Genomic DNA, 12,925 nt, shown 5'->3' with positions numbered 1-12,925 from the left:
CTGCGGGCCCCATTTTGTGGATCTAGGCCAATAGCTAAGAGAATTAAGGACAAACGCTCTCTGTGTCAGGATTAACTCCTTCCTTCCTCTCTCTTTTCTCGGGGTTAGTTTCGATACAAGACCAGGGTGTACAAACAGACCAATCTGGATGAGAAGCAACTGGCCAAACTGCACACAAAGGTATGAAACCCATTCATCCTGAAAGTGGATCTCTGAAGGGCTCGGCTGCTTGTGTCATTTCTATAAATGCACTGAATTTAAAGCACGTCAGTGTAAGTGTATACATGAGTGTGAGTCACCGGGCATGCATGTCCTATACTGTACTGTCTGTTAAACAGCAGCACTTTTCTCTCCTCTGCAGGCCAGCCTAAAGAAATTCATGGATTACATCCAAACCAGCGCTGTGGACAAGATGGTGAAGTTCATAGACAAAGGCCTCGATCCAAACTATCAGGACTCTGACACCGGTGGTAAGGAGTGCCACACGAGCCCGAGGACTTCACCTCCCGTCTGTCATTTAGCATTTTCCTCAGCTCCATTCACTTCATCCACAGAGAACAACAACGGTGCATTGAACACAAAGAATACTGATTATTGGTTATAATCGTTTTTTTGTTGTTAGTTTGATTACACTTCCAGATCCAGCTCATTACATACCATCAGATCTTTTCCTTCATCTGTCTCTCTCTCTCTCTCTATCTATTGAATTGTTTTGTCTGTCAGTCAAACAGACGTACTTAAGATTCAGCACCCTCAGTTCTGACCTGTGGCTCCGCTGTATAAACTGACCTTTAAACTCTCTGCGTATAACAAACCTCCCCCCTCCGTTCTCTGCCCTCAGCTCTGCTTACAGACGGCTCATTTACAGTTTGCAGCGTGCTGCTCCGTGTCACTCCAGTCGCTCTGGGAGCAAGTGTCAAAACACAAACACACAGCCTGTCAGCACGGGTGTGAAACACACTTCTGCTTTATAACACCAGGGGGCAACAGATGAACCCACTTTGCTGCCATTGAGGTGGCTGTTGCTGCTTTGAACGTCAGGGTTTGATGATGAATTTTGATGATAAAAGGCAACAAAATTTTTAATATATGAATTCATCTTAGATTTGCTGTAAAACTAACAAGAGTTTAGAATCAAATCTGCAGAAGATAATCTAACTATGGCTTCAAGTGGTTTCATCTTCTTTCTTAATTCTGAGGTCATGTCAAGATGTTCTGACTTAGTCCAGAAACAATTTGGGTCTTGGGCAGCGCTAAGATACGATCAAAGCATTTAGAAAAACACTGTTCTTTGGTCCTGGGATGTACATTTGACCCGCTCGCTCCTTCTTCTTGCTTTCCACACTGAGTTGCCTTTAATAGGACATAAAACAATTGAACGTGGCTCCTGTCAGCGGGGGCTCACTTCCATCTCTGCCAGTGGAACCGTTTAATGGGCATTCCCTCAGTCGTCCTGACATGGTAACTTGTATCTGCAGAAGCTGGTTGGAAGATAAAAGCTCTCAGTCGTTTTCCTCTTTGCCAAAAAGTCTCTTGTTGTCATGGCAGCCGGCGCTCTGTACCCTGTTTTTACTGGGAACACACTGAACGCTTTCATTCTTCTCGGCGCCACCCATTCAACTTTCTCGCCGAAGTTCAAGTGCGGTTAAAGGTGTTGTGACACAGCGTTGCTTTTATTCTGAAATAATTCGATTGAGGTTCTTTGTTGCCTGATGTCAGCGTAGGCGAACTGGCAAAGTGTCAATGCACTGGTAGGAAAAACTGCTTTGGCGTTAACTTGGAAGATAACGGTGCTACCTGTAGGAACACAACAATCTCAGGAGGTAACTCCCGGGGAAGAAAAGGGGGAACTGGCAGGAGATTTTACAGTTGGTTGAATCGTCTCAGGGTGTGCAGTTGAGTTAATTAATCTGGGAATCATTTCTTTGGCTTGGATTTAGAACTGTTGTCTTTTGTGTAGAGGGAGTTCCTCTTTAAGCTCTGAAACTGTCCTTCTGTCTAAAAGTCATGAGGCCATTTTAGAGGAACAATTACATTTTCGATTAAAGCTGCAGAATTAGGCAACAATTAGCAACTTTCTTGCTAGATCAGGCAACTTTAAATACGCACTTTTTTTTTTTTTTTTACTTTCACAAAAAGACAATTGATTATTTAAATAATTTTTGTTCTCGCAGTTTAGACGAGTGAGTCTCTTACAGGTTCTGGGTCCTCGTGATCAGTTCCACAGTCTGTACAACAGACATAAAATAATTAAATGAGATGATAGCAGCTTAAAATAATAATAAAGATAGTGTGTGGCTCATATAAATAGTTGTAATGATGTCAGTCATATAGAAATTGACACACTACTAGGTTTTAGCTACATCAAAATTTAGCAGACGTTCATGGTTCCCAGATGATGTACACTACACACAGAAACAATGCAATAACGAAATAATCTTTTTGTTTACAAAAAAACTCCACAGGGTATAAATGTAAAGCAAGCTGCACCTAATTTTAGAGACAGTCGACTTTCAGTGAACACATTAGTCACAATGACAAGTGATTTTCAGCACAGTTTGTGTTGTCTGTGTAACCTCCTGTTGTTCAAGAATATAACCTCGGATCAAGGTCAGAGGAGTCTGAGTGTAAATACTTAAGATTTATTGCTGAAGGTTCGAGCAGCCCCCCCTATGAGCAAACAATCTGGCCAGTGCCCCCCCCTGAATCATTTGACTTTGAGCTCCTGCTCTTTGACTCATCCTTGTGACCATTAAAAACTTTATTTGAATCTCCTTGTGTGTGTCCGCCAGAGACTCCTCTGTCCCTGGCGGTGCAGTGCGAGCCGGGTGGAGGTGAGGCCATCCGGGTCCTGGTGGATGGAGGGGCTCATATTGACTTCCGCGCCAAAGATGGACTCACGTCGATACACAAGGCTGTTCGAGGCCACCGCCATACAGCCCTGCTGGTAAACTTCCGTCTATAGGAATGCTGTTATCTAACATCAACAAGTAATGAGTTTTCACTGTCACGCTGCAAAAGGAGAAAATTCCACCTACACCACGGTGCATATCTGCAGGATGGATACTTGCCCTGAAACTGATGCAGTATTATCTTCATTTATGTTCAAGTGAACAAGCTGAAGACAGAATAAACAGACCCTCTCACTCAGCAATCCACACCCACCCACACACAAAATGCACATAAGCAAAGGAATCTGTTCTTCTGTTCAACCAGAGAAGACATTCAAATTCAGATTGTCTGGTTTAAATGTGTGCAGCATATTGACACTTTGTATTTTTTAGGCATTTGTCCAGAATTTCAGCTCTTAAATTACTGAGAAAAAGACTCGTACCTGTAGAGGGGAAACTCATTCAGAGGGAGATAATTACACGTGCTGCATTGTCATGTCCGTGTTTTCCACAAAGGAAAGAAACAGCTGCTGAACTGTGTAAAGATTTACAGCACACTCTGATTGAATATAAAATCCTCCCAAGCCTCGGGTGTTACATGACCTCTCTGAACCCCCGGCTATGTGCTCCCATCCTGATTTAAAACTCCATGAATATTCCTCCACTTGAAATTGGAAACCACCTTAAGATATTTGTCCTTGCTGCTTTTGTTTTTTTATTATTGTGTTGATAGCTCATAAAAGTTATCATTATTTCACTGCAGAGTAATAATTGCATACGTTATTATGCTCCCTTATTAGGTCCTGCTGTCTCTCGGTGCGTCTCCGGACTATAAGGACCGACGAGGGCTGACGCCGCTCTACCACACTGTGCTGACGGGAGGAGACACCTCCTGCTGCGAAACACTCCTTTACCATCGTGCCAAGCTGGGTATCAGGGACGAGAACGGCTGGGACGAGACACATCAGGTGTGTGTGTGTGTGTGTGTGTGTGTGAGAAAGACTTCCTTAGAGAGTTGTTTAAGGGGTTTTCTATAGATTTTTTTATAAAGAATTCAGAGGATATGGATGCAAATATAGAAAGTATTTAATCACAGGTGTGTTATCTCACATGTGCTGTGTATACAGTTAATTCTACAACAGCAAAACTTTTGTTAGAGGGTGCTCGGGGCAACATATTTCAATCTAATGGGGTCAGTGGCCTAATTTGTGTCTATTTAAAGATGTGGTGGTGTGAAAGCACCAGAAAAAGAAGTCCTGCCTTTTGGGGTTTTAGTTACCGCTGTTTGTTTTACACAAGTGTGTGCATTCATCCTGTGTGTAATGTGTCAGTCTACTCTGTGTTCCAGTTTCTTCGTGTGTGTCTGCATCCAAAAAAAAGCAAAACAAAAACCCATTCATGCCATGAAACACTCCACCCTTCACCCTTCATCCCACCCACCCTGCTACTCTGGCCTCATATTCCAGCAGTGAAGTGGACAGAAAAATAAAGGTATCAACCTCTTTGTCTCGGTGGGATCGCCCACGCTTCATCAGCGTCTGTCTCTTCAGCTCTCGTAGACACTCGTGGCCTCCATCTCAGACTGTGTGTGTGTGTGTGTGTGTGTGTGTTGAGTGGGATTTGACATAAGTTTAGCATTGATACTCAGATCTTTGAATTGGATCTCAATGTCTTTAAACTTGGATACTTACATGGCACCTCAAAATTAGAAGTCTCAATCAATCAGCACTAAAAACCTCGACTAAATCCAGTCTGCCCCCTCCAGACAGTTTTTCTACATACTGTGTATATATACATGTATACATGCAGTATGTTTCCTTACACTGTAGCAACCAGCAAATCCACCTGTAAGCTACTTATGTAAGGGATATTGCACTTAAAGGTTGAGGTGTAGGTGATGATTTTCTTATGTCTTGTTCATTGTCAAGGTTCTACTATTGTCCCTTCCAGAGAATATAAAGAAATCCTACGCTGACATAGTCATATATATCTTTTAAATAAAATAAGTAGTGTTGCTGTGATTACCTGCAGTTTAAAAAGTGTCCTGATATACAATAGAGAGCTACCGACCAATCAGAAATGAGCATTTGATGTGACCAAAGTAATAAAATAAGACTTAAGATAAGTTGATCATGCATGTAGATTATAGATTTTGACTGTATGATGTGTGTGTCCATATGATAATAATGAACTACGATTGTTGTTATTATTGGAGCTCTCGCTGTTCTCTCGCCCTCTGAGTTCGGAGGTCACCTTGTTCCTCTTTTCTCTGTGTCGCTGTCTCTTCTCCATCTTTGTTTGCTTCTTCACCTCTCTGCTCTCTTTCTCAAAATCCTTCCTATTTTTTTTTTTTACTCATCTGTACTTTTTAACCTCCTTCATAAACTCTTTCCATCCTTCTTCCACGATCTGTTCGTCCTCACTCAGGCCTGTCAGAACGGGAACTCGCAGCATCTGGAGCACCTCCTCTTCTATGGGGCCGATTCTTCCTCCCAGAATGCCTCTGGAAACACTGCCTTGCACATCTGTGCTTTATACAACAAGGTATACACACTCTGTCACTGAGATCAAATCTCAGCTCGTATAAAACAGCTTTAAGCTTCAAACATGCAAGTCAAAGACATCTAAATCTAAAAGATAATCTTAATTTCACTTGAAGATTAAGTCTGAATAATGCTGTGTATTGTTTCTCAACAGACAGACTTATATTTGCGGTGAGATTGCAGCACGAGGAAACGTTCACAAAGTCAAAAATATCGTGCTTACTAAAGCCAGTGCATACATGTGAACTAATGACATGCATTTCTACATTAAGCAGTGATTACACAATTCATATTTTTATGATTAATGCTCATTAATCAATGCTGTTTGTTGCAGGAAAGCTGTGCACGTATTCTGCTTTACCGGGGAGCAAATAAAGACACAAAGAACAACAGTGGGCAGACCCCCTTTCAGGTAATGGCTGAGTGCCTGGCTGGGTAATTATGCATGTTGGGTGGTTGTATGGTTTAGTGTCTTATTAAGTTAACGTAGCAGAAAGTGCCAGGGCCTAATTTCACTTTAAACCATTATTGTGCTGCGATGCACACGGAGGTCCCAGGTGGCAGGGTTGCATGTGACCCGTTAATCTGGATACATTAACTCTGTCAGTGCAGAAAAAGCCAGCTGAGACAATCTGTTGTGTTTGTGTGTGTCCCTGTCTCTCTCGAGAAGAAGAGGCAACACAGAGAGAGCTTTGAGATTGCTGGATTGTGTGCTGACCTGTGCTGTTTGTCCAGAAAAAAGGTTAAAAGCATCTGTGAATCCAAAAATGTGACAGGACGCAAAACTGAAGCACATAAACACATTAATAAATGAATAACTGGAACAACTAAGGGATGTTTATGTGTGATCACCATCTACATCTAGAGAATGTGATCTGTATATTTATATTAAATGTGACATGCCATGGCCACGAATCACTTGTACATTTGCCCCTTAGAAGGCAAGTTTAGGACGACAGTGTGGGAGGAATAAAGCTTGAATAAAAACATTTTGTGCATTAAAAGATTGTCCGTGTGTGTCCGTGTGTGTGTTTCATCAGGTGGCTGTTATGTCCGGCCATTTTGAGCTGGGAGAAATTATCAAAAACCACCGGGATACTGATGTGGGTAAGTAGCCGAGGTCTGACTGGCCCTCAGTGTTCGACGTTATACTGATCTAAGATGGTATGCTGGATCTTCACAGAGGAAATTAGCCAGCATTAAAAAATACAAAAATGCATTTACTCTGGCAGCATGTTGGAACTGAAATTATAGACGTGCATGAGTACGAGGATGTGTAAAATAAGAGCAGTGATCTGATATTACGCTCACCTTTTCCTGTTCAAGTTCCCTTTGTGGAGTCTCCAAAGTACGCCCCCCAGAGGCGGGAGAGCACCCAGAGGCTGACGATACCCCACCCTCATCCATTTCTCCGGGCCAACAGCGACAGCAGCATGAACCTGCCGGACTGGATGGCAGTGCCCAACGCTCCAGGGACTAACATCGTCTCTGTGCAGGTGTGTAAGTTTAAATTGTCGACATTGGAAAGAGACAAAATCCATTTAGTCTTCACAGAGTCCTTCAAGTTTGCTCAGTGATGTTATAATATTAGACGTCCATGATCCTGAACACCTCTCTGACGTCTGATCCACGTTGACCTACATCGATTGCTGACATTGGAAGCAGCAGCTGACAAAACGATCTCACCTCAAAGTTCATTTAGTAGTTGTTCTGGAGCTTTTGACCCATCAACTTTTGTTTTTGTAACGTTGTAGATACTAATCTACTGATCGAATTTACAAGCACAGACTGCCAGCACTTTATACAGAAATGATTCCATTTAAGTTATATTACAATATAATGTTTGACCTTTATTAACCTCTACTGGTGAACAGTGTTCATTGCAGCAACCTCTTGCATAAGTCATGCATGTACTTATTACTGTGCATGCTGTAGCAGTAGCAGAACATAAATCATGAAGGCGTAGGCACTCGTCATCATCTCCTTCAGGATGTGTGGAGTGAAAGCTCATAAACATGCAACATGTAATAAAACTGCATAATTTATGAGACATTCACAGAACATGCTTATGATTATATTTATCATTTGATTCATGTTGATGTTATCTGTAAACATTTTATGATTAACAGAGATGTAGAAGTCAGAGAAAGTTACAGAGTGCGTAGTTACAATAATGTAAGGTTAGCGTACACATAAATATATATGTTCTGACATACATATGAACACGTTTCATCTGTTTTTCTCACTCTTTGTCTCTCACAGGGATATAAACATACAGGAACCCTGCGGAGCTCCAGCAGTCCCAGAGGGGCGAGGACGCGTTCCCCGTCCAGAGGGCGGATCGGGGACAAGGAGGACCGGAGCAGACAGAGTCGGAGACAAGCGTGAGTGATGAAAGCTGACATCTGTGAACAAGATGCTGCCGAACAAGAAGCTCTTTTTGAACTTTTTTGGCTGGTTTGAGCACTTTTGAGACTTTGTACTGGATATCTGTGAAGATTCTGAAAGAGGGTTGAGGAACCCGAGCCTAGAGAACCCTGGCCTGGTCTGACAAAGTCCTAAAAATCCTCAAATTCCCTGAATAAAGTAGCCAGTTTGACAGAAGCTTTCCCTTTCTCCCAAAGAACAAAGGATAGAAAATTCCATAACCATATCTTCTCCTTCTCCCTCCCACCCAGGCCTGCACCCGCCAGCACGGCCGGACAAACCGCAGGCCAGCGGAGACGCCTCTACAGCGCCGTCCCAGGACGAGTCTTTGTAGCTACTCGGTCACACTCTGCACAGGGAGAGCGAGAAATCAGCTTCAATAAGGGAGACAGGGTCAAAGGTGAGTATACGTGCATTTCCTGACATGACACTGTGAATATGTACGTGTGCTGGAGCATAATGCTGTTTTCTGTCTTCCATGTGAATTCAAAGTGTCTGTCTGGTTGGGAGTTGGTGTTTGTGACGGTGTTTACACCTGGTACTAACATGACTGCACCTGTAAGAATGAACATGCAGAGCAACATTATAGAAAGATACATATGTAGCAAGAGGTTACATGTACAGTAGACCTTCTCTGTTTGGATCTTTGGCATGGCCCCAGACAGTCCTTTGTGATATGTAAGCTGCTGACTGCGGGGGTTCAACAATTTCAGAGTTGAGATTTAATTAGCAGCTTTTAAGCAAACACCATTTAGCCTACTGATGAAGTATGTTGGACACTAAGCGAGATCCTGCATCACATCTACTACTACACTGGCAAACATCCAGTGACCATCACACTATAGCTAAAACCGCACATCCCACACAAACGCATCCCGGTTAAACCATCGGTTTATTAAGACGTCGTTTAAATGCCTACTTCCACATACAGCAGATACAGGGCATAGGATGCCACGTGACTGTCCCATCTGCGTTTTATTTATAGCCGCCTAACTAAGTCCAATATTCACTCTCGTTTAAGATCTGGTGCAGTTTGTTTTCTGTCTATAAGTTATACAGGATGATTAGATTCAGACCATGAAAACAGAGGCAATTAGCTGTGTCGGGCTGCAGAGTTGGTACTAGAAACTCTTCCACATTCACTCAAGCCTGCAGATGTTTTAGCAGAACTACAGAGAAATGGACTTTCAACCCACGAAGCTTCATAAGTTTGATATTTGTGCTTTGTTGCAGAGAATTAAGCGAGACGATAGATGTCTATCAAGCAAATAAGCCACCTTTCCTGCACAGATAAAACGATATAGATATAACGCGTTAATGAGTGCATTTTAGAGGTTCTTGTAGGTGGATATAAAAACAGTAGATATGGCATTCATAAACAGAAACAGGCATGTTAACACCAGGTGTAAAAGGGATCCATTGGTCAACGCCCAGGCCAGATACAAGCCAGATGTCTTCAGATGAGTTTGTAAAACGGCCATGTCCTGACATGAGTGTAAGGTCTCTGTATGTGTTTGTATTCAATGTCTGCAGGTATGAATATGTGTGTGTTTGTGAGTGAGTCTAAGGTGTTGCCAGGTATGTATGTCTTGGTGAGTATGTACGAGGTTTGCATGTCCGTGTGTGCGTCTGCTTCATTTCTTTTACTGTCCGTGTAACGTTGTTGTCTTCTCGTGTGTTCATTTCTCATTGGTGTGTGTGTGTGTGTGCGCGTGTGTGTGTCAGTGTGTGTGTCAGTGTGTGTTGTTTTGCCTTTTTCCTGACATGTTGCTCTCTCCACCCCCCCCTCCTCCTCCTCCTCTAGTGTTGAGTGTTGGCGAGGGCGGGTACTGGGAGGGGACGGTCCGGGGTCGCACAGGCTGGTTCCCCTCCGAATGCGTGGAGGAAGTGATGCTACGAAGCCAAGACAACCGATCAGGTGAGCACACACACACACACACACACACACACACACACACACACACACACACACACACACAGACACACACACACAGCAGGCTCATCCTGGAAAGCACCCAACATCACTTCAGAGGTGAAAAACACCTTTTAACAAGTTGTTTCGCTTTTACCCTCTCATGAATTTGAAACTAATTCTCAGTCCTGCAAAAGTGTACGATGAATTAAGATGATAATTTCCATGTTGTGTAACCATGCAGATTGAAGACAAGCTCCTAAGTTATTGTATTATGGGAATAGTTTGACATTTTGGGAAATATTCTTATTATAGGGGTTATGAGGTTAACTGTTTCTTGGCCGGACTCTGTACTTTCCTAAAAATCTCTGCTTGCCTGGACGCCTCACGGTGACTACAAACTTCAGCGAGTCGTTGCTCTGTGCCAAGAATTAGTCCAGCACACACACACACACACACACACACACACACACACACACACACACACACCCTGCAGAATCACAGTGTGTCCTTTTTACACTTGAGTTTTTGTACATGATAAACAAACGAGGTGTCATGTGTTAATTGGTGAGCTTCAGAGGTGCTGATAGGTGGATTTTGTCACCTTTGGACAGAACCAAGATGTTTCAGTTTGTGTGTTTTCAATTAAACCAGTTAACTGGTTACTGGTTCTAACACAGACCTGAGATCAAACTCTTGACTCATTGCTTTAAAGTATTCTGTATTAAAAAAACAAAGTATTATTTTATTAACTGCTTAATCTAGAGATTATCGTTTCAATGGACTGTCTTCAAATTGTGACACAAAGGAAAGATCAGATCAGACAGAATATTTCTTATATATAAGGATAAATATAAGACATATAAGAATATAAAAAGAGAACATGAGAAACAAGATGTAACAGCAATAAAACATAGAGTATCAGGTGTAGTAGATATAGATCCTGTGATCGTTAGATCAAATGTAAAAGAGAGAGTCATGTAACGATGATATGTTATTATAGTTATAGTAATACACTAACTGGACAACACCTGCTGTAAAACAATCCTTACAAATCCCAGATTGAACGTAGGTGCTGATGTCGCTGGGATGTTGTGTTTCAGAGAGCCGTGGAGAACGAGCCAAAAGGCTGTTCCGCCATTACACTGTGGGATCCTACGACAGCTTCGACGCTCCCAGGTAAGAGTCGCCTTGAATGAGTTTTATTCAAAGAAGCATCGGCCTGCACAGCTTCTCTGAGCAGCAGGGGCAAACATGAATGAGACCCTGATCGTGGGGGGTATTTGGGGCAAATTGAGACAGGTGGGTGCTTCGTTGTTTGTTTGGTGTGACATTAGACTGGTTAAATAAAGAGGATTATTCAGATTATTGCCCCACCTACTGATTGTTTCCTAGCATCGCCCACAGCGTGTGATGTCACTTCCTTCCTCCCAGCGGGCGCCACAAATCAAACTCACGCCTCTTTGACAATGACCCCTCAATATTTAGACGCACAGCGCATGTTGAGAGGGGGATTTGTTTGCACGGTAACATACTGTCGACATCTACTGAGATAAGATGATTCATGCTGTGATTCATACGTTCCAGCGGTGCTTTGATTTGTGTGATGTGATGTGTTGTGAGTGATTCATGCGGCAGGGTGACAGTGTGTGAGGCTTCGCTGACTCGGGGTCTAGAAGCCCGAGTCATGCTCTAAGGCGCAGGATTACTAGCCGTGTTTTGACTCGCTGGGTTTTGCTGAGTTTAACCTGGACAGACAGGCAAAATATTTTTGTCAAATCTGGATTTTAGAGGACGTTCTTTTCTTTGTACGTCTGGCTGTTGTGTGAAGCCACACTGTCAGGCTGCAGTATTTAGATCTTTCACATCACTCTGGTGCCTGAAATATCTTTTTGTGTTGTCAGATGCGTCTTCTAACGAACCGCAACTCATCTTTAAAAACAGCAACTGAGATGTTTGACTTCTAACGGAAGGTCATTATGCTTCATGCGCTGATACAGACAGGCATCCACCCACTGTAGCTTCATCAGCATGGGAAAATGACCAGAAAACTGCTCCTGATCAGCGTTTTGAGCAGCAGAAACTTGGCCGGATCTTCCCGTGGAGGTGATCTGTTGACACACGAGTGCGGGGAAACTCTCCCCATATTGACTTCTCGTCATTAACTCGGCCTAATATAATGTCATTCCCTTTAATGCCTCGCATCTGCATCACGGCAAACGCGGCGCCGCTTTGAGGCAAACTCATTTCAGTGTCCGTGACTTGGACTGAGCAAAGACAGAATTATTTACATAGAAATAAAGCCATTATCAATCACATGTATTATTTACACCAAATCCTGCCGGCTGCCTCTTTTTTCATTTCCTCACTCGTCATCATTCTTTATCATTCCTCAACTTTCTCTTCCAGGCCTTTCTTTCTCTTAATCTCCCTCTCTTAGTGTGTTTCTCTCTTGCAGTATCATTTATTATTAACATGCTTTTCATCAACAGTGACATTTCATGCAAGCGACGCACTCGGCCATGCAAACTCACACACGTATGTCTGTACACACACACATCATGGATAATTAAAGCCATGTACTGCAGCAGCATAGACAGAGCCTGTTTGTTTGGCCAGGCAGGCATGGCTGACTCAGAGCCGCCCTCACACGGGCCTACTTTCACCGTCTTTATCAGTACATGTAATATCTCACCTATGTCTCCTTTCAAGCCTCTATATTTGGCCACATCTCCTGACCATCTCCGCATCCTTCCCTCGCTTTCTATTCATCACTGAATCGCTAACCCCCCTGTACTTTTTTAATTTTCTTTCTATCACCCTCTCTACCCTGTGGTGTCTCCATCTGGAGGTCAGACAGTGAAGGGCGCTTTAAAGGGAGAGGAGGGGTTCAAGAGGGGGATGAAGAGCTCGGACGAATGAAGAAAAGCATACTTTGTTTACAAATGGATGAAAAGAAACATATGCATCGTTTTTTGGGGGTCAAAGCAGGTCGGAATAAAACTGTGAAGGATGACCTCTGTGCACGCTTTAACTTTCTTCATTTGGACTGTGAAATCCAAGGAAAGGTCGATGTGCATTTTCAAGGCTCATATGATACAGATTATATTTGATTCATAGGGATGGAAATGTCACTTGGTTGATTGGTCAGT

At 42.9% G+C, this 12,925-nt stretch overlaps 1 protein-coding gene across 8 annotated transcripts in view; it reads left to right on the top strand.

The window, feature by feature from the left end:
* Positions 1-12,925, top strand: part of shank1 (SH3 and multiple ankyrin repeat domains 1) — a 46,179-nt gene that overhangs the window by 10,924 nt on the left and 22,330 nt on the right. For all 8 annotated transcript variants that reach the window (XM_027285730.1, XM_027285729.1, XM_027285727.1 and 5 more), the window contains exons 3-14: positions 109-180; positions 362-470; positions 2,793-2,947; positions 3,692-3,859; positions 5,319-5,435; positions 5,769-5,846; positions 6,475-6,541; positions 6,761-6,930; positions 7,697-7,818; positions 8,113-8,261; positions 9,666-9,779; positions 10,877-10,952. In XM_027285730.1, the coding sequence (XP_027141531.1) occupies positions 109-180; positions 362-470; positions 2,793-2,947; positions 3,692-3,859; positions 5,319-5,435; positions 5,769-5,846; positions 6,475-6,541; positions 6,761-6,930; positions 7,697-7,818; positions 8,113-8,261; positions 9,666-9,779; positions 10,877-10,952 (1,397 nt within the window). The remainder of the gene's footprint in view (positions 1-108; positions 181-361; positions 471-2,792; positions 2,948-3,691; positions 3,860-5,318; positions 5,436-5,768; positions 5,847-6,474; positions 6,542-6,760; positions 6,931-7,696; positions 7,819-8,112; positions 8,262-9,665; positions 9,780-10,876; positions 10,953-12,925) is intronic.

Source organism: Larimichthys crocea, chromosome XII (assembly GCF_000972845.2).
Source record: "Larimichthys crocea isolate SSNF chromosome XII, L_crocea_2.0, whole genome shotgun sequence".
NCBI classification, from domain to species: Eukaryota; Metazoa; Chordata; class Actinopteri; family Sciaenidae; genus Larimichthys; species Larimichthys crocea.
This window is presented reverse-complemented; position numbering and strand designations above follow the sequence as displayed.